The sequence below is a fragment of the Somniosus microcephalus genome, chromosome 11 (genome assembly GCF_052327205.1).
Source record: "Somniosus microcephalus isolate GS21.2 chromosome 11, FLI_Smic_1.0, whole genome shotgun sequence".
Lineage (NCBI taxonomy): Eukaryota > Metazoa > Chordata > Chondrichthyes > Squaliformes > Somniosidae > Somniosus > Somniosus microcephalus.
Genome location: NC_140997.1, coordinates 157,723,976 through 157,746,401, shown reverse-complemented (window position 1 = coordinate 157,746,401; position 22,426 = coordinate 157,723,976). Strand labels below are relative to the sequence as shown.

General features: G+C 48.4%; 1 protein-coding gene across 1 annotated transcript in view; it reads right to left on the bottom strand.

Moving 5' to 3' along the window:
- Nucleotides 1-22,426, bottom strand: part of lmcd1 (LIM and cysteine-rich domains 1) — a 99,699-nt gene that overhangs the window by 21,680 nt on the left and 55,593 nt on the right. Inside the window, exon 4 of the mRNA XM_086001377.1 lies at nucleotides 14,169-14,543. Within this exon, the coding sequence (XP_085857503.1) occupies nucleotides 14,169-14,543 (375 nt within the window). The remainder of the gene's footprint in view (nucleotides 1-14,168; nucleotides 14,544-22,426) is intronic.

Here is a 22,426-nt window from a genome sequence, read left to right as displayed (position 1 = left end):
ACAGCTCATTTTGATTCTCCATCCGCCCTCTTCTGCACAGGTTCTACAGTTTTAAAAAAGCATTCATTTCAGAAATTGGCAACAGTCGGCATCTATTGAACTTGATCAAAGGGACAGAAATATCGCATGCTCTTAACATGTAGCGATAATATTTACCTCGCGGTGCAAATACTGCGCAACACCTGAAACCAGAAGTGTTTTAAGGAGACAACCTTCTGATGAAAATGAAAGTGCCAGCATTTCTTTGACCAACAGACTGGTAATAAAGCTGTCAGGAAACAATACCCCGACCACTTGGCAGGACATGATCACCATAAAGGAGCCAATCTTCCCTCCCCCAACAGCGTCCCGGGCCTGACATTTTGTGGCAGCAGTCGTAATCATATCATTCCAGGACACTTAATAGAAACCAGCGGTGCTCTACATGATTAAAGCGTAGGATTTCCGTCGCACTTCTGGCGTAGTTACGGTGGCGGAGTAGGAAGAGCTTGGAGGAAATTCCCGGCCATGGTACTTCCAGCATCATCAACCACCATAGTGGCCTTAGACATCAATTGTGCAGACAGCATTGAGGTAAAGACGTGTGCTTGGTTCTCATATAACCCGCACACAAATCACAAGCAGGTATAAAGCAGGAAGGAGGGGTAAAATAACGAGGATAAACTATAGAACCACAGAGGTTTACAGCACAGAAAGAAGTTAGAAATACAGCCTGTGCCAGCTCTTTGCTGGAGAAATCCAAAACTAATCCCACTGCCCTACTTTCTCCCCATTGCCCTGCATCATCCGCTGCTTCCGATGTTTATCCATGATAACTAAAATCAGAGGTTGTAATTAAGGAGCACAGGAAGACTTTGTGGTTTTTAATTCATTAAAATGCTGACCAACAAAGCTTTCAAAGGAATTTTTGACTATGGGCCTTACCTTTACCAGGGCCACATTTGTATTTCTTTTTAAGGTCATGTGTGGCAGATCATTTTTATGTCATGTATCAGTAGACGTTGGTGTGTATATATGTATGCATGCATGTATGTACATATTCATACACGTGTGCATGACATCAGTCTTCTCATGTTACCTTCCAAGAAAAACCTAAAAGTTCACAAGTGAGACCCAACCCTCAATAAATTCCTCACCATTTCTAGTGCAGCTGGACATTTATTGTAAACAAATTTTTATTCAGCAGTAGGACATGTGAAGTTTCTGCACTGCGGCCAATTGAACTCAGAAAAATAGCCAGCAGCACAGTTGGATTATAGATTTTGTCCTTGTATAGTTGGGCTGTGTCCGGAGAGAATATTTAGAGGTGAATGACACAAACTATAGGTCGGTCTGTCACATTGGTAAAAGCAATTTTAGGTGATGAATTATAAGCATCACACGAGAATCATATGGGCTTAAATGCGATTGTTCCTGAAGCTTTCGGCTGAAGCCAGGTGAAGGGCCAAGGCCCATGGCGCAGGGCAGCACCAACACTGACTGAGAAAGCAATCAAAAACAGGAAAGAGTGATTAGGTGATGGAAAGCTTGACTTTTAAAAGCCTGGAAATCGGCTGAGGAAAAAAAGGCAGCGGTAAGGAGTTCTATAGTTTTGAAGACCAGGAAAATAAAAGACAAGACTGTGCGATGGTTCTTGATCTCAACACCGTAGGGATGTGAGGAGAGTGTACTGTACTTGGATTCTAGCTCTGATAGAAGAGAGTCGAGATCATAGTTGGACAGCTACTCGGGAAACATCTACATATTTGAAATTCTTTTCGACATATGTTGTTGTTGCCACAACAAATTCACTGCCCTCAAGACACTGTCCAAAAAATATATAGGGCATTAACACATCTCTCAAACATTTCAAAGCAGCTCACGTATAATGAATTACTTTGAAGCACCGTGACTTGTTATGTAGGCCAATCACTTTATACAGAGCAGGATCCTATAAACTGCAACAAGATGAATGACCAGTTAATCTGCTTTTGGTGGCGGCGTTGGTTGAGGGGGGAATGTTGCCTAAGACACCAGGAGAACTCCATGCTTTTCTTCGAAAAGCACCATGGCATCTTTAACATCCACTGGAATCTTGGAACGTTGGTTTAATAGCGCAACAAAGAATGGTACCTCTGACAATGCAGCGCTCCCTCAGTTACTGCACTGAGGGTGTCAGGTTATGTATTCAAGTGCCAGAGTGGGGCTTGAACCAATTGAAATAATAGATGTTAATTTATAAAGAGCACGTGCATTCCTTGGGGTGGGGTATCGCATTATTATGACAAAGGTGACAAACAGTGCAACATGAAATCCTTAAACCTTTCTAAAAAGGAAACGATTGCACATTGGGCATTAATGGTTAGCAAGCCAGAGGCCAGGGGTTGTGCATTCGAGCACAGCCAGTGAGCAATTTACACTCTGTTTATTCTCTTCCTGCCTGTAACAAATATCCTGGTTTCTGCTTGCTGCTGTTGTACGAATCAGGCCTCCAATCACGATGAGTATCTGCCTTCTATCGCTTTCTGGTGCTGCCGTGACATATGTCACAAAAAGTTATCAGCCTCTGCTTTTCAATGTGCAACAGATGTAAATATACTCACACACCAGGGGCCGAGATCTGGGATACATCATCCAGCTCGTAATTTGAACCAGTCCATGTAGCCGGCTTTAATCAGGATTGTGGCATCCGTGAACTCTACTTATGATGGCCCACGTTTTCACACATGGTCACAATTTTCAACATAATAAGACCACTAATCAGATTAGAATCAAAAGGGAACTGCCTGCAGAGCAGGAAAACCTCTAAGCACGGTGGCATAGTGGTTAGCACTGTTGCCTCACAGCGCCAGGGACCCGGGTTCGAATCCGGCCTCGGGTGACTGTGTGGAGTTTGCACATTCTCCCCGTGTTTGCGTGGGTTTCCTCCGGGTGCTCCGGTTTCCTCCCACAGTCCAAAAATGTGCGGGTTAGGTTGATTGGCTATGATAAATTGACCCTTAGTGTTAGGGGGATTAAATACGTGGGGTTACGAGGATAGGGTGGGATATGTGTTGGTGTTGGTGTAGGGGTTACGGGGATCGGGTGGGATATGTGTCGGTGCAGGCTCGATGGGCCGAAATGGCCTCTATCTGCACTGTGGGGTTTCTGTGATTTCTGTGATTTCTGTGAAAGGCTGAAGTATTACTTACAGACAATACATTTAAGTCCCAAATAGTGGTTTCAAAATATTAGCTTCTAGTTTCTGCACCTGGTGTGTCTTTCTTAGGAGAGCTGGTGGGTAATTTTCGCCTTCTCCTGGGCAGTAAGATGGCGGAATGGATTGCCCGCCCGTGGTAGACCCCACGACATTGGCAAGAATTGGCCACGGAAAGATGCACATACTGACTTCATTGGCATGTGACGGCAAAGGTGATGCATGGCTCTTTTCCATCAACAAGAAAAATAATTGGCCAAACACTTTTTCGTCCCTTTAAATTTGAATTCACGAGCCGAAGTTGGTAAATCCGAAAACATATCTTCAGACGCACAGAGAGTTACATATTTTCTATTTGAAGTCGAATTGAAATTCTTACACATTTTAAAGATCAGATTGCATCCACTCCTGGCAATTAACCTTAGCATCGGGTAACGCCATGGATATCTGACCTCAATTAAGTTAGACCCTGGTAGCCCTACTTTTGTATTTAGTGGTACGGGGCGGGTGGGGTCAGAGTTCACAGTCTGTGGTTTTATCAGACGGCATTTGAGATTAGTCAGGCTCTGTGTTGCAGCTGGACATACTCAGATTTTAACGTATTCCATTCATCATTACAAGTGCTTTCAAGTGATTGTTTCAAGTTACTACTATATTCCCTCTAACTACAAAGTCCAACTTCCTATTGAGCAGAGTCACCCAATAATGCAGATTTGGCATACTACCCGCCTTTGTAACCATGCTTGCCGTCCCAGGAGGGAAACCCACATTGTAGTGACTGGACTTACAAAAGTAAAAAGGTTACAAAAAGAAGCTATCTGTATACTTATTGTTGCTCTCAATCATTCCTCTATCCCTGAATTTTAACACTGCTGCTCAGAGGAATTGTGGGGCCAGGCTGTGGGGAATTCCCTCTTCAGTGACGAAGTGAGTGAGAGCTGGCAGCTCTCCCATGTCATGAGGTCACCGGAGGGAAGATTCAGTGACAGACCCCTGATCGCAGGCTGCCTTTCGCCAGACAACACACTGGAAGGCACGTGTGACACAAGTGGCAACCTCCCTCTCAATTTTATAGTTATGTGTCACACACCCCTTTTTATTCCCCTTCGTCCAATCCCATGGGAAAGGCTCCACAGTGATGAAGTCTCACCAGCAGCTTGTCCTTTCTTTGAAATAAGAAACTCGTTGTTCCTTGATGTGTACACTCTCCTTGGAGACCCGCGTGCAGGCTCTCCCACCGCACTAGGCCATTGTAGGATGTCAAACAGACACAACTGCGCACCTCCAGGCTGCTGGTTAATGGTTAACTTGGTTGAGGTTTAGGAGCTGGTAGTCCCTCAAGGAGGGAGCCTCGCAGCAAGGTTAGGTAAGTGTTTTGTTGGGTAAGGGTATCAAGGGATCTGGAACTGAGGTGGGTAAATGAAGTTGAGATACAGATCAGATATGATCTGATTGAATGGTGGAACAGGCCCGAGCGGCTGAATGGCCTCCTCCTGTTCTATGTTCAAGGGGGAGGGGGCAAGAGGAATAATTAAACAGAATGCTACTAAACGCCAAAACATTTGGCTTTTTTTAAAATAAGGTATTTCACCTCATGTAACATAATGATTAAAAATAATGAACAATGTGGGTCTCCGCGCTCCTCCTTTCACAAGCCTAAGAATTCAGCTGCAGCAATGGAGCGATCCAAGTCAAGCACATAGGACATCCTGTGCAAGCTGCAGCTTGTTAAAAGGCAGCATACAGGCGCAGTCGTAAATCTATAGCATGAGGATATTGGAAAGATACTTTTTTTTAAGTCTTCTAGAAAGGGACCACAGTTTCTTTTTACAAATCGCATGGAAAATATACAATCAGAAATTTCTTTAAAAAAGTGAAAATAAAATCCTAGTTCTCTGTACAAAGGTTCTTCAGAAGAGAACAGAGGTGGGCCACAGACTAAAGTTTTCCACTGGACTTGAGCCAGACTGAGGTGTAAAAACCTCGAAGGTCGCCCCAGTGGTAGGAGTCTACCAAATGTGAAAGAGGGTAGATTGAGGAATTCCTAAGATGGATGAAAGCTGTCTTGTACACATCTGCAAGAACATACAGATTAGGCCCAATTTCCTTCCACTTTTCTCCTGAAGAACACTTCCAGCTGCTGGCATGCAATTCTGTGGATGCTCCATCCCAACTTGACTGTGCCCATTTGGTCACGTGTTAATCTAACCGGTGAGCGTTGGAAGGCTATGTGACCACATGGGGCATCACAGTCTGGCTCAATTCCAAATAAATAATTCCTGCAGTGTATCAAACACATAATAAGGAAAGTAACAACTTTTCTTCAGCTGCCCAATTGATTTACAAGCTGGAAGGTGGCATGGAGCACGAGGCTCGGCTGTGATTACGCCCATGGTAATGTGCCCTCAGATAAGGACATGCAGAGTGGCCATGTGGGAAAGGTGCTAGAGGGCTACAGTGGCCATGGGCTTGTATCCCAGTACCTTCAAAAAAGAGTAGGATAGAACAATGAAGGAAACATTTTTAAAAAGCTGTGCGATCACATGGCACTGTACAACAAGCTTTCATCCAGAATAACAACAGAAAATGCTGGAAAAACTCAGCAGGCCAGGCAACATCCGTGGAGAGAAATTAGAATCGACATTTCGGGTCTAACCCTTTTTCAAAACAGGAAAGGAAATGAAATAGATCGAAGGCAGGGCTGCGATAGAACAAAAGAAGTAAAGGGACATTAAGAGGTATTCAAAACCAGACGAGATGGTAATAGGACAGTGGAGACAAAAGACGGCTCAGATTAGGTGTGAAGTGTACTGGCAGGATGAGAGACAGCTGCCATGTGGGAGAGAGAAAAAAAAAAGGAAAGAGGGGGGGGAAACCCAAAACAAAGGGGTGGAAAAAAATATATAAGTAGAAATGTAATAGGGGCCGAGGTTATGATCTGAAATTGTTGAACTCAATATTGAGTCCGGAAGGCTGCAAAGTGGCTAATCGGAAGATGAGGTGCTGTTCCTTGAGTTTACGTTGAGCTTCCGTGGAACAATGCAAGAGGCCAAGGATGGTGAGGTCCGAGTGGGAATGGAGCGGTGAATTAAAATGACAGGCGACCGGAAGCTTGGGGTCACCCTTACGGACTGAACGGAGGTGTTCCGCAAAGCGGTCACCCAATCTGCGTTTGGTCTCCCCAATGTAGAGGAGACCGCATCGTGAGCAGCGAATACATTATACTAGATTGCAAGAAGTACAAGTAAATCACTGTTTCACCTGGAAGGGGTGTTTGGGGCCCTGGACAGTGGGAAGGGGGGTGGTATAGGGGCAGGTGTTACATCTGGTTGTGTTAGAGAACTGGTTGGTGGACAGAAAGCAAAGAGTTGGAATAAACGGGTCGTTTTCCGAGTAGCAGGCAGTGACTAGTGGGGTACCGCAAGGATCGGTCCTAGGACCCCAGCTGTTCACAATATATATTAATGATCTGGACGAGGGAATTGGATGTAATATCTCCAAATTTGCAGACGACACAAAGCTGGGTGGGAGGGTATGCTGTGAGGAGGATGTCGTGAAACTCTAGTACGATTTGGACAGGTTGGGTGATTGGGCAGAAACATGGCAAATGCACTATAATGTGGATAAATGTGAGGTTATCCACGTTGGTGGCAAAAACAGGAAGGCAGATTATTTTTTGAATGGCAATAGATTGGGAAAAGGGGAAGTGCAAAGAGACCTGGGTGTTCTTGTGCACCAGTCGCTGAAGGTAAGCATGCAGGTGCAGCAGGCGGTTAAGAAGGCAAATGGTATGTTGGCCTTCGTAGCAAGAGGGTTCGAGTACAGGAACAAGGATGTCTTGCTGCAGTTGTACAGGGCCTTGGTGAGACTGCACCTTGAGTATTGTGTGCAGTTTTGGTCGCCTTATCTGAGGAAGGATGTTCTTGCCATGGAAGGAGTGCAGCGAAGATTCACCAGGCTGATACCTGGGATGGCATGAATGACATATGAGGAGAGATTGTGTCGATTGGGCTTATACTCACTGGAGTTTAGAAGATTGAGAGGGGATCTCATAGAAACCTATAAAATTCTGTCAGGCGTGGACAGACTAGATGCAGGAAGGATGTTTCTGATGGCCGGGGAGTCCAGAACCAGGGATCATAGTCTAAGGATAAGGGGTAAGCCATTTAGGACTGAAATGAGGAGGAATTTCTTCACCCAGAGAGTGGTGAACCTGTGGAATTCTCTGCCACAGAGGGCGGTGGAGGCCAGTTCATTAAATATATTCAAGAAGGAGTTGGATATATTTCTTAAGGCTAAAGGGATCAAGGGATATGGGGAGAAGGCAGGGACAGGGTACTGAATTTGGATGATCAGCCATGATCTCATTGAATGGCGGAGCAGGCTCGAAGGGCCGAATGGCCTACTCCTGCTCCTATCTTCTATGTTTCTATGTTTCTATCTCCTGCGCTTGCACGGGAAGGTGCCAGGCGAAGGGCAAGGGCTGTTGGGGGTGATAGAGGAGTGGACTAGGGTGTGTCGGAGGGAGCGATCCCTACGGAATGCTGAAAGGGGAGGGGAGGGGAAGATGCGTTTGGTGGTGGGATCACTTTGGAGGTAGCGGAAATGGCGGAGGATGATCCGTTGAATGTGGAGGCTGGTGGGGTGAAAGGTGAGGACAAGGGGAACCATATCGTGGTTCTGGGAGGGAGGGGCAGGGGTGAGGGCAGAAGTGCGGGAGATAGAACGGACACGGTCGAGGGCCGTGTCAACCACGGTAGAGGGGAATCCTCAGTTGAGGAAAAAGGAAGACATGTCGGAAGCACTGGTGTGGAAGGTGGCATCGTCGGAGCAGATACGGCGGAGACGGAGAAACTGGGAGAATGGAATAGAGTCCTTACAGGAGGCAGGGTGAGAGGAAGTGTAGTCCCGGTAGCTGTGGGAGTCAGTGGGCTTGTAGTGAATATCGGTCAATAACCTATCCCCAGAGATGGAGTCAGTTGACCACCTCTGTTCTCTTCCGAAATACCCTTGTACAGACAGCAGCGTGTATTTAAAGAAATTCTGGCTTTAAAATATGTTTTTGTAAATAATGGAGAGTGCACAGGTACTTGTAGTGTATGTACCTTTAAGAGAGAACTACTTTTACAGCTCCTGTATACTGTAGTACCGGCAGTGACCACACCTGTATATAAACCCTGAGTAGGGATCTGTACTGTTAGTTTTTAGACTACCCTCATCCAGTAAACACCTGTTGATTGTTAATCTGCAGTCTCCGTCTATTTATTGAAGAACACCATACCTTAAGATTCACGGATTTAACAGTGGCGACGAGGCCGATTCGAACCTACCTGCAACTCTGCATTTCCTCCCAGGGATTCGCTCCTGGAGGACAGTGGAATAAAGTCGAGGCCAGAAGCAAGGGCGTCGACCACGAGCAACCGCCCAGTCATCCAGCAGAGAGTGAGCATCGCAGGGGAGGCTGTTGAGAGCTGGGCTTGGTTCTCCAGTCACGACGATCCAGCGCAACAGGCTGGCAACAGGTATGGCGCAGACCCTTCCCGGACAGCGGCAGCTGGAGCCGGCCGACGGCACAGAAAAGGCCGAGCAGCGTCGACGGGGTAAGAGAGAGGGTAAAGCGCACAGGGCGCAGCCGGGGTTGAAGACCGAGCGGCGTCGACGGAAAACAAAAAGAGAGGGTAAAGCACAGCCGGGGTTCAGGACCGAGCGGCGGCAACGAGAGAGGCGTGTAGGAAAATGCGCAGAGCGCAGCCAGTGCTCAAGGGCTGAGCAGCGCCCACAGGGGAAGAAAGGAAGTGCGGGAGACGCCATTTGAGCCGTGGAGAAGAAGGGAGAGCGCGGGAAACGCCATTTTTGAAGCCGCAGCGGAGAAGAAGGGCGAGTGCGGGAAGAAAGGGAAGCGCGGGAGACGCCATTTTAGCCAGTCTAACCACACCCAGGGATGCCGAAGAGTGGCAGTGTCACAGCGTTCGACAATGAAGTCGAAGATTGGGCGACATATGTGGAACGCATTGAAGTGTACTGCAAGGCGAATGAAGTGCCAGATGCCAGGAAAGCACTGGTATTGTTGAATTCCATGGGTGCAAAAACGTATTGCTTACTGCAAAACCTAGTAACCCCAGAGAAGCCAGTGGATAAGGATTTCGAAAGCATAGTGGCAATCTTACAGGACCACTTAAACCCCACACCGCTGCTGATAGCAGAAAGATTTAAGTTTCACAAAAGGAACCAGCATAAAGATGAAAGTAATGCTGAGTATTTAACGGAACTGCGCAAGCTATTGAAACACTGCCAGTTTGGAATGGGACTAGCAGATACGTTAAGGGACAAGTTTGTGTGTGGGCTACAAAGTGAAGGAACCCAGAAACGGCTTCTATCAGAAAAGGATCTTATGCTGGACAAGGCTTTCAGCATGGCAGTATCACATGAAGCAGCCGCACGGGGCGCTGCAGAGATACAACGGAGACCGCAAAAATATGGCACCAATGAAATGTCATATGGAGCAGTGAAGTGTTATCGCTGCGGCAGAACAACACACGACCAGAAGGATTGTTGGTTCAAGGACCAAGTGTGCAGACAGTGTGGAAAAACAGGACACATAGCAAGAGTCTGCAGGTCGGGAAAGAAAACCAGTAGCAAGAAATCTCCACAGGAGAAGTACCAAAAGGTACCTAAGGTGACGGAGAGTAGTTCAGACGAACAGAAAAGTGATACAGACTCCGGAAGCAAGGAAATGGGTTGTCTGAAACTACATAATGTAATCAAAATGGAGGATCACCAAACTATCTGGGTCACGCTCAAGATAGACGGAGTCCAAGTGAAAATGGAATTGGACACAGGATCAGCCCTAACAGTCATAAACCGAAGGGACTACAAGCGGCTATTCTCACATATACCCTTGAGAGATACAGAGATTGCCTTGAAGACGTACACGGGGCAAAAAGTCTACCCTAAAGGAAAAATAAGGGTGAACGTGATATACAACGGCAAGGAAACACCAAAAATGGACCTATATGTATTGCCAGATGGAGGACCACCACTACTAGGACGTGAATGGATCCGGAAGATACAGTTAGATTGGCATTCCATACAGGCACTGACGGTAGAGGCCAAAAAGGATGACGACGTCACACCTGGACGACTGTCAAAAATGCTAACTGACGCACAAGAAGTGTTCCAGGAGGGACTCGGAACACTAAAAGGCATAACAGTGATGATCAAAATAGAGGAAAATGCAAGCCCAAAGTTTTTTAAGGCCAGACCGGTGCCTTATGCGATCCGCCCAGCCGTCGAAGCAGAGCTGGAAGGTTTGGAACGTTCAGGAGTACTGTCCAAAGTGGACTGGAGCGAGTGGGCTACACCCATCATTCCTGTAATGAAGAGGTCGTTGAGTAATACGCCTGGGGAACCAAAGAAGGTTCGCATCTGTGGGGACTTTAAGGTGACAGTGAACCCGGTCCTTCACACGGTACAATATCCGCTTCCGCGGATTGAAGATATTTTCGCCTCGCTATCTGGAGGAAAACGCTTCACTAAGATTGATCTGGCCCAGGCGTACCTGCAAATGGAGGTAGAAGAAGCCTCGAAACAATACCTCACGATCAACACTCACAAAGGTCTCTACCAATACAACCGGCTGATGTTCGGGGTAGCATCAGCTCCGGTTTTTGGCAAAGGGCAATGGATCAAGTCCTGCAAGGGATTCCAGGGGCCCAGTGTTATTTGGACGACATCCTGGTCACGGGCGAAAATGACAGTGATCACCTCGCCAACCTGGAGCAGGTGCTCACTAGATTGAAGGAATATGGGCTACGAGCTAATCGCCACAAATGCGAGTTTTTCCAGAAGCAGATCTCGTATTGTGGCCACGTTATTGAAGAAGAGGGGTTACGTAAGTCCCCTGAAAAGATTGAGGCAGTAGTCAAGGCTCCAGCACCGGAAAATATGTCACAACTGAGGTCGTTCCTCGGGCTGGTGAACTACTACCATAAGTTCTTACCAAATTTGTCTACAGTATTACACCCACTGAACACCCTACTGCAAACGGGGGTACCATGGAAGTGGAATGACAAATGTAAACGAGCTTTCCAGAAGTGCAAAGAATTGATCACATCAAAAGAGGTGTTGGCTCATTTCAACCCAGCACTACCAATTCGGTTGGCGTGTGATGCATCACCCTATGGTATTGGAGCGGTGCTGTCGCACAAATTCCCAGACGGGTTGGAGAGGCCAGTAGCCTTTGCGTCTCGGTCACTAACCTCAGCCGAGCGCAACTACGCCCAGATTGACAGGGAGGCCCTCAGCCTAGTATGGGGAGTGAAAACGTTCAACCACTATCTGCACGGGCAGAAGTTCACCTTGCTGACTGACCACCAACCACTTGTCTCCATCTTTAATCCAAAGAAGGGCGTTCCGGTGGTGACTGCACAACGGCTACAAAGATGGTCCCTTTTTCTAGGGGTGAACCAATATGAAATAGAGTATAAGGGCACGAAACAGCATGGAAACGCTGATGGGCTATCACGCCTGCCACTGCCTACTGCGGAGGAAGTACCAGCAGTGGATCCTGTCGAAATATTTTATTCAACTATAATTGAACGCTTGCCAGTAACTAACGCAGATATAGAGAAGGAGACCCGAAATGATCCGACACTGACTCGGGTATATGATTTGACGGTGAAGGGATGGCCAACACATGGCGACTCACTGTTGCCAGCATTCTCATCCAGAAGAGAACAGCTGTCAGTATGCCAGGGGACATTGATGTGTGGATCCCGAGTGGTAATTCCACCCAAGTTAAGGGAGAGAGTGCTCAATGAGCTTCACGAAGGCCATCTGGGAGGGGTGAAAATGAAAAGCCTTGCTAGGGCTTATGTGTGGTGGCCGGGAATCGATCAACAAATCGAGGACCTAACAAAGAGCTGCTCAGGATGCCAGAAGGTCCAAAATGCACCACCACATGCCCCTCTACACCCATGGGAGTGGCCCTCCTCTCCATGGCAACGGGTGCATATTGATTTTGCTGGTCCATTCATGGACTCAATGTTCTTAATAGCAGTGGATGCGCACTCAAAATGGCCTGAGGTGATCAAAATGTCCTCCACCACTACGGAGAAAACGATTGCAGTCCTACGGACCATTTTTGCCAGGAACGGCTTGCCAGAACAGATTTGCTCTGATAACGGACCACAGTTTGTGTCCGAAGAGTTTCGGAAATTTATGAGAAAGAATGGGTTAAGGCATTACACATCCGCCCCGTATCATCCAGCCACAAATGGATTGGCTGAGAGGTTCGTACAAACCTTTAAAAAGGCAGTAAGGGTCATGTGCGATGACGACATTCCACTGCAGCATAAGGTGGACAATTTCCTGTTAGCCTACAGAAATGCGACACATGCAGTCACCAACCAGACCCCGGCCATGATGTTCTTTAACCGAAGGTTGAGATCTCATCTGGATTTGCTCAGGCCAAATGTACGAAGAAATGTTGAGAATAAGCAATTCCAGCACATCAATGAGAAGCTGACAAGGAGCTTCAATGTAGGACAACCAGTCTTGGCCCGCGACTACCGAACGGAGAAATGGCAACCAGGGACGATATGCACACGGCAGGGGCCACTAATGTACACAGTGGATGTTGGGGAGAACATTGTGAGACGCCATGTTGACCAGATCCTAGCGTCACAGGAACGAGTCAACCCCATGTCTCGCGTACCTGGTGATGAACCCGACATACCGGTAGCATCTACCCCAGAAACAGTAGCATCGGAAGCTGATGAACTAACTGACGACAGGGGGCCAGAATCGCCTCCGCACCAAGAACAAGAACCTCAGGAAAGGCGCTATCCCGAAAGGATCAGGAAGCCGCCCCAAAGACTGAATCTATAAATGGACTATTGTTGTTTAATGTACATGTTAAAGTGTTAATTGTTATTTGAATATTATGGGTACTACAAATCTAAAAGGGGAGGAATTGTAGTGTAAGTACCTTTAAGAGAGAACTACTTTTACAGCTCCTGTATACTGTAGTACCGGCAGTGACCACACCTGTATATAAACCTTGAGTAGGGATCTGTACTGTTAGTTTTTAGACTACCCTCATCCAGTAAACACCTGTTGATTGTTAATCTGCAGTCTCCGTCTATTTATTGAAGAACACCATACCTTAAGATTCACAGATTTAACAGTACTGTTACCACATCTAGAGTAGACAAGATGACTGAAAACGAAGGGGCCAAAATCAAGTCAGTATGGCATCCCATCCTCAACATTGCAAGTGCAAAATCCACTGTTCGTGAACTTGGTACTTTATTTTTTAAAGAGAAAAGCGATGTTGTGTCTGTAATAATAATACTCATACCGCTGTAAAGTCATCAAGGTACTCTTAAGTGAAAATTAGTTCTTCTTCAATGATTGAATGTTGATCAGCTAAATCACACTGTCTGTCAATCACTAGGCCCAGTCTGCAGAGAGGATAAAAGAGAGACAAGCACAAAAAGATGGCCAGCTCAGTTATCCTTTGATGCTTGCAGTAAATGACAACTGCGTGAAACTCCAATTCTTAACATCGTGATTGTTGCAGGTAATCGTGGGGAGGGGGGAAGAGAGAGAGAAAGAGAAAAAGGAGAGAGAGAGATAAAGTAAGAGAACAAGAGAAATATGAGGTAGACAGAGAATGTGAGAGAGATAGAAAGGAATAGAAAGACATTTTGTAGCTTGTGGTTACTTTTCATCAGAGTGCATAAAACTTTAAGAGCTAAGTAGTTGTGCTGAAATGTGCAATCATTCTTAACAAGCCACAGGATTATTTTTCCTGATGTGTGTCTTGGAATAATTGCTTTCACATGTGCCAAACGAAGCTCATTTAAAAAAAAAGAGCAGTTAAAATAGACCTAAACTAGGCACGAAAGCCAAAAGGATCCACAATTATCTTATTCTTTCAGATTTTGTTGAGTGACCTTATCTTTAAAACCGAACTACACTGATTACTCACATATTCGTCTTTTTGGTGGGACTCTGCCAGTGTCCCATTGGGTGCAGTAGGGAGGTCCTGAGGTTTCTCTTTTGCCACCTTGCCATTGGTAAATTGTCCTGCGGCTTCGGTCTTCTGCTGCTGGTTAGCTTCTTCTTTGGTACTGCCCACTTGGCCAGGCAGCGCCACCTCTCCAACACCCAGCATGTCGCTCTTGTACTTCCTGACAAACTCCTCCATGCCTTTCACCTCGCTGTCCGACAAAGCATGGCACTGAAGGGGGTCCTGGTCGTAGACCGGCAGCTGTCTCAGTAGTTGCCTACGGCGATAGTAGGCCCCTTCCGTGCCAGCAATCGGCTGCATTTCCTTTGGAATGAATTCCATATAATGAATAGCCTGACGGGGGGAGAGAGAGAACAAAAAAAAAGGACTTTTGTGATGTATAATAACAAACATGTGGATTTAATTCCTGTTAAATTAAAGCCAGAATTTAATAATATTGTGCGTGGGGATAATGCAGTCATTTCATTCACTTCCAACTACAAAGCTCTTCACGTTTTACAAATATTTTCTTTAATATTGTAAAATTTTACTATAAATGGTAATAAATTATTGCCAATGGTGGTGCCTTTATATTACTCATTCTGAAGCATTAATGGAATTCTACAAATATTGTGTTGTTTGGAACATTTTCTGCTGATTACACTGTCTACTCCTATTAAATGAAAAATCAGTTTCTCTTAAAGCGTTGCTATTTAATTTATCGAGCCAGATTTACTCTGCAAAAAGCCAGGCTGATTATATTTCTACGAGTGTCCTACTGAAGAAAGTTCTGGAATACTATATATGCAATTAAATGATCAATTAAAAAAGATTTTAGAAAGATAATTCTTATTAACATCATTTTAACCAGACATTTTTTAGGCATGAAGAGCACACCAGACTTATTATACAAGGGCTACATAAGATTTCAAGGAGTTGGAGTAGAGTAACTGGACAGGAATTTACTGGTATAACATCAGGAAATATCATTCTTGGCTGTTGTCCAGGCATGTCGAACGAATAAATAAATAACTGGAGCAGAATTCCCAATCCCACATTGAATCTTGGGTTTCCCTGGGAAAGGGGGAAGATTTTAAGTTGGCAGCTCTCCATTCTCCTTGCAGCCTCTCTTCCTCTGCACCCAGTCTTCCTCGGGTAACAGCAGGGTCTTCCGAAATTGCTTGAGCGCATCTCATGGTTAGTGATAGCCCAGCGCTCGGCTGCATTGGTATGGTAAACTACTCAATGATGGGGTGCAGACCGAGTGTTGCATCCACGGTGATCCTCACTGCAGGTTCCCCATATTAGCTGGGTTGCTCTATGGGTAGGGAATAGACAGAGAGAGAAAAAACACACACAAAACCCACTCTTTTCTCAAGCACCCTGTAATGACTGGTTGAAGAAAAGCAATGTTAACAGTTTAGTGTGGCGTTGCCACATTGGGGAAACACTGTGTGTATGTAGATAAACCTGTATAATCCCCTTTTAACTGCTGTATTCCCCTCCCCCCGCAAGACAGTTGCAAGCTGAGAAGAATAAGGCATGTTCAAACTTGCCTGCTGCTGAGAGAAGGAAAACCAATCAGGTTCCAGCAGGTGACCAATCCGTGAATCATCACAGGCTCGCGGGCTTTACGAATTCAGTACTGTATTGTGAGAGTTGGAGTAAAGACCTATTTCTTGTAGCTCGCTGTGTTGCCTATTTCTTTACGCGGGAGACTGTAGTCTCCCACATTGGTGACCCCGAATGTCGGCGGCCGAAGCCCCCGACTCACGTAGCCCTACAGAGGCCAGCAACGACCCGACGGCAACCAGCAGCAGCCCGATGTCGGCCGGCGCCACGTCCTTGAAGCTCCCCACCTTCTGGGAACACCAAGCACCAGCTTGGTTCGCGCACACGGAGGCCCAATTCACCCTTCGCAGGGTTCAAGACGATGAAGAAAGGTACCTCCACGTAGTCTCAGCACTAGCAAGCTCCACCGCCGCCGAAGTTCTCGACCTGCTGGGGAACCCACCACAGACCGGCAAGTACTCAACCATTAAGGGCCGCTTGCTGCAGGCTTACGGCCTGTCCGGGGAGGAGAGGGCCCGTAGGCTTCTTTCACTACCAGGCCTCGGCGACTTTACCCCGACCCAGTTGATGAGCCGGATGCTTGCGCTCCTGGGCTCTGAACCGCAGTGCTTCGTGTTTCGGGCCCTTTTCCTCAGCCTGCTTCCTCAGCAGGTACAGACTGCCCTCGCGGGGTCCCCGATCATGGACTGCGTACAACTGGCAGCCGCCGCGGACAAAGTCTTCGCCGTCGCCCAACTCGGCTGTGCAGCCGCAAGGCTCCCCGACACCACCGAGCACGCGCCGCCACGCCAGGCCGCAGAACTATGCTACTACCACGCGCATTTCGGCCACAAGGCCCAACGCTGCAGAGCACCCTGCTCTTTCGAGTTCCTGCGCATGCCCTTCGGGCTCAAGAACGCCGCACAGGCCTTCCAACGGCTCATGGATTCCGTCCTACGGGACCTGAGCTTCCTGTTCGTCTATCTGGACGATATCCTCGTGGCCAGCACCAGCAAGGCCGAGCACATCGCGCATTTGCGCTCTCTTTTCCAGCGCCTCAGCCAACACAGGCTAATCGTCAACCCGGCCAAATGCCAGTTCGGAGCAGCCCAAATTGACTTTCTCGGCCACAGAATCTCACCAAGGGAAGCCATTCCCCTACCTTCCAAGGTGCAGGCGGTGGCGGACTTTCCCCAGCCCACCTCGGTCAAGGCGCTGCAGGAATTTTTGGGGATGGTCAATTTCTATCACTGTTTCGTGCCCAAGGCTGCCTCACTCATGCGCCCCCTCTACGAAGCCACCAGGGGCAAAACGGGCAAAGAGCAACTCACCTGGTCCAGCGAGATGGCGACAGCCTTTCACCAGACCAAAAGCGCCTTGGCCAACGCCACACTACTGGCCCACCCCATCCCGGGCGCCAAGACCGCCCTCACCACGGACACCTCGGATTACGCCGTCGGCGCTGTCCAGCAACAGTGGGTCGAAGGCGCGTGGCAGCCACTGGCATTTTTCAGCCGACAGCTGCGCAAGAACGAGCAGGCCTACAGCACGTTCGACAGAGAGCTCCTGGCCCTGTTCCTGGCAATCCGGCACTTCCGTTTCCTCCTGGAAGGCCGGCCGTTCACCGCATTCGTGGACCACAAGCCGCTCACTTTCGCCATGGCCAAAGTAACCGAACCCTGGTCCGCGCGCCAACAGCGCCAACTCAACTTCATCTCGGAGTTCACCACGGACATCCACCACGTTGCCGGCAAGGACAATTTGGTGGCCGACTGCCTCTCAAGACCCTCGCTCCACGCAGTGCACCTGGGCGTCGACTACGCCAGCATGGCGAGAGACCAGGCCGCCGACGCGGAGATCCAGGCCCTCAGGACGTCAACCACCAGCCTCACTCTGGCCGACATCCACTTCCACACAGCCGGCACAACCCTCCTGTGCGACATCTCAGTCCCCTCGCCTAGGCCGGTTGTCCCATCCGCCTGGCGCAAGCGAGTTTTCGACATCATCCACGGCCTCTCACATCCAGGGATGCGTGCGTCTCAGAAACTCATGTCCGCCAAGTTCGTCTGGCCTGGACTCCACAAGGATGTGAGAGACTGGACCAACACATGCGTGGCGTGTCAGCGCGCTAAGGTCCAGCAGCACACCAAGGCGCCATTGGAGTGTTTCCCGGTGCCCGAGAGACGTTTCGACCACGTCCACGTTGATCTGGTAGGCCCCTTGCCGCCGTCGCACGGTTTCACACACCTGCTCACGATCATCGACCGCACCACCAGATGGCCCGAGGCGGTTCCCCTCGCCTCCACCACCACGACCGACGTCGCGCGAGCATTCGTCTCGACATGGGTGGCCCGGTTCAGCGTGCCGACCGACATATCCTCGGACAGAGGCCCCCAGTTCACCTCCCACTTGTGGAATGCCATCACCGCCAGCCTCGGCACCAAGTTGCACAGGACAACAGCCTACCACCCGCAGGCCAACGGGCTCTGCGAGCGCTTTCATCGTTCCTTGAAAGCCTCCCTCCGCGCCAGCCTGGCCGACACCAGCTGGATCGACAAACTACCCTGGGTCCTCCTGGGATTGCGCACCGCACCCAAAGAGGACCTCCGCGCCTCCGCGGCCGAGATGGTCTACGGCCAACCACTCAGAGTACCAGGCGACTTCCTCCCCCTGACAACGGAGCCGTGGTCGGCCGCCAGACAGTTTTCCCTGCACCAGGACGTGGCCCAGCAATTCCGTCCAGTGCCCACTTCGCAACACGGCCCGCAGCCGTCCTACGTGCCTCGGGACTTACGACATGCGGAGTTCGTCTTCGTGCGCCGGGACGCGCACAGAGGCCCGCTGCAGGCACCATACACCGGCCCCTTCTCAGTATTGGAGACGGGGGACAAAGCTTTTCTTATCGACGTCGGCGGGATGCCGGACCTTATTTCAGTAGACCGCCTCAAACAGGCGCACCTGGACCTCAGCTTCCCGTTTCGTCCGGCTCTTCCCCCACGGCGGGGCAGACCTCCCGCGTTGGCGGCGGCCCCACAAGAGGACCAAGACACGCCAGAACCTTACTTCCCGGCCGCCACCCCACCTTCGCCGGCAGCCCGTCCAGCCAGCCCACCGGCAGGCCAGCCACCAGACCAGCCGACGAACCAACCGGCCGACCTCCCAGACAGCCCTCCTCACACGCCAGATGGCTACTACAGCCGCTACGGTCGTTTGGTCAAACCTCCGCAGAGACTGACTTTTACAGTTAACAAGGATTCTGGGGGGGCGTATTGGGGAAACACTGTGTGTATGTAGATAAACCTGTATAATCCCCTTTTAACTGCTGTATTCCCCTCCCCCCGCAAGACAGTTGCAAGCTGAGAGGAATAAGGCATGTTCAGACTTGCCTGCTGCTGAGAGAAGGAAAACCAATCAGGTTCCAGCAGGTGACCAATCCGTGAGTCATCACAGGCTCGCGGGCTTTACGAATTCAGTACTGTATTGTGAGAGTTGGAGTAAAGACCTATTTCTTGTAGCTCGCTGTGTTGCCTATTTCTTTACGCGGGAGACTGTCGTCTCCCACATTAGAAAGATTGCAGATTGTGTTGGGGAATCGCGCACAGATGAGGGGGATCCACCTGAGCCAGCCAGAGTGAGTGGCTCTGAGCCGTACAGGTAAGGAAGCTCCCAGGTTTAGCATAAGCTGAAAACATCTGTCCTCGGAGACCAATAATCCTACCTGAGCTCCAACCTGTTTTCACCCACACATTTTCCAGCAGGATCCATTAGGCAGCAACCATAAGCTGAAAACCCAGCAGCAATTTCTCCTTCCTACCCCAGGAGCAATGGGGACTGTTGAAGCTCTTCCAGAAACGCCAACCCAACAGAGATATAGGCCGTGGAATGAATCTAGACCCTTCCAGGGCTGTAATCATCTAGTCTTAGTTGAATACATCAATCGACCGCTCCTCAAATAAGGACACCTCTTTGCATCAAGCTTGCAAAAATAAAGAGAACCAGAAACTTTGTAAACGAGAGTGTCGTTTATAACTGGCCAGTTTACAATCCAGCCATACAGCTGCCGGCACAGGTGACAAAAGATTTTATTCTCATTGTTACTAAGGTAAAGATGTGATATGGAATATCCCAAAGCATATTCAATTTCTGGCATAGATGATGAGCTGGATTTTTCTGATATCAAACAACAGCGTAAGGAGGGCGTAATGCTGATTTTCGGCGTGAAAGAGTGAGGAAATTTGGCTATGAGTAACTTGCGCACATTTTTACGCTCATCTGAAATTCCTTGACCTTTTACGCCAATTCCATAAAACCTCCATTGAAACTCTCAGCCGCTCATCAAATTAGCTCCCCCCACCACCACCCCATGCAAAAGTGCAGCCCACACAAATTTCCTCAATTCACACCTGTTCCAAACGGGTTGTAAATTTACACCTAAAATTTCGGGTGCAACAAAGCCCAAAGTCATATTTCTGGTATTTTATGGTGATTTTATTCAACAATAAAAAAAAAAATTCTCCTCACTGAGACCTAAAATGTAATATTGGCCCAGAAATTCGGGTCTCCACGGGTGAGTACGCATGGGGTACTCACCCGTAATCCCAATGGAAGTGCCGGTTTCTTGCATGCACTGCGCATGCGCGGGAAACCGGCACTTCCGTTCCCCTGAAAGCAGGGGTTCAGAGGTCGAACACGTGCGCGGGAGAGGCTGCGCGTGCGCATTGAACTTCATTTTTTTTTTACAGGTTTTCCTGGGAGGGTAAGTCTTCAGAAGTTAAACATATAAAAAAGCAGGCGTAAGGCCTGCTTTTTACAAGGTAAGTGGTGAATTAATTAAAATTAAAACATTTTTTCCACAGGTTTATTATTTTTAAATACATTAAAGAAAGGTAAGTTTATTTTTAGCCCCGTTAGAAAATAAAATTATTTTTTTCAAAAATTTTAATTTAAAATGTAATTTATAGCTTATTTAAAAAATGTGATTTAAAAAAAAATTTATTTGAAGTTTTAGTGATGTTATGGGGCCCGTAGTATTTCTAAGTTTTGACAGGCCTTCCTGTCAGACTTATGAATGGAGCTCCCCATGGCCCACGTGATCCCAGGGGACGCATCGAACTAACTGCGCCCCTGGGATATGCAAGCACTGTGCGCCGGCAGCTGGAGCAGGCCCCGGATTGGAATTCCACGGGGGCCCACAGCTCAACGGCCGGCGCGCAAGCTAAGTGCAGGTCGGGGGCTTGCACCCGTGGGAAGCCCCCGACCCAAATTTCTGGGCCATTATCTGTAGTTTTATGGCATCAGATTGATTTTCATTAAAAATGGAAAAACTTCCAGGATTGCATTGTCTTAAACATTCCGGGGCCGATTTTTGCTGACTACTTTTGTGCTAAATACCCTCCGTGGTGGCCAAGATGGGGTCTTAAGCTGCAATGCCGGTTTAGCCTGTGTTTCGCGCAAGACGCCATCTTGGTAAAGGAGTTGAAGCCAGCGCTAGGAACGGCCGCCCAGAGGCTCGTTAAACAGCTGATTGCCACTTAAAATGCCTGCTAGCACTCATAAAAGAGGCTGCACGGCACTGCACGACATTTTGCCGGCTAGCGCATTAACTAACGCCTTCTCCTAACAGCAACCAGCTGTTTGGGAGTAAACATGGTGTTGTTGTCGATTTCAAGCACTTTACTCACCATTTCATGTTCATTGCTGCTGGAGCTGTGTAAAGGACCTCTGAAACACATCAGGAGATTTTCTGGGACACTGTCAAGAATTCACCCACACCGCGAGCAACATTTATTCCAGAAATTCTCTGAGGACTTCACCTAAAAGCAGTAAGTTCTCTGCTACTCCACCTTATAGGAGTTACCAGGAGAAAGGGAGTGCTTGGTCATGGGCATCGTGCTAGGGGTTCCTCTTGGTCTGGCGGAGGAATGGGAGGAGGACATGAGGCCAGGCAGAGCAGCATCAGCTGTGGCAGGAGAGAGGGACAGGAGGGCGAGGAGGTGTTTTTCGCCCCTGCGGGCACAGGACACCCCTCCTCCTCTGGACCTCCTCCACCAGGACCTCCGGTGCCGTGTCCGCGAACCTGTGCACCCTCTCCCTCAGTCCCTGAACCATCCTGCAATGTGCCACTGTGTACCAGCCAGCGCACTCCACACCTTCAGTGGAAATGGGTGCAAGGAGCCCACATATACTGCGTCCCGAAAATTGCATCCAATCAGCACTTGAGTGTCTGGTTTAGCGCCTCCAGGCAAGTTCAAATTATGGCAATCAGCAATTAGGACCAAAATTGTGTGCTAAAACCAGACTTTCAAACTGCACCCATTTAGCACCTGCTTTCACCCTTTGGCCAAAAGAAGCCGTCCCCTGTGCCTAATATGTGCAAAGGATGGTTTGATGCTGTAAAATTTTAATTTTCATGCATAAAGGGGGACTTGAAGAAAGAATACGGCTTAAGAAGGGGGCTTTCCTCGGGCACCAATTGTTTACACTGGTTTGACAATGGATTTTACGTTCCAGTCTATTCTAGTGAGATTCTCAGGAAATTTTGGCGTATCTTGCTGACAGGAAGATGGGTGTAAATATTGGCATAACTTACCGGTTATGCCGTTTCAGGAAATTCTGGACCGGCGATTCTAACATTTCTCCTTCAGGAACTAAATATCAGGCGTGTGTATAACGGGCGGCCGATCCGA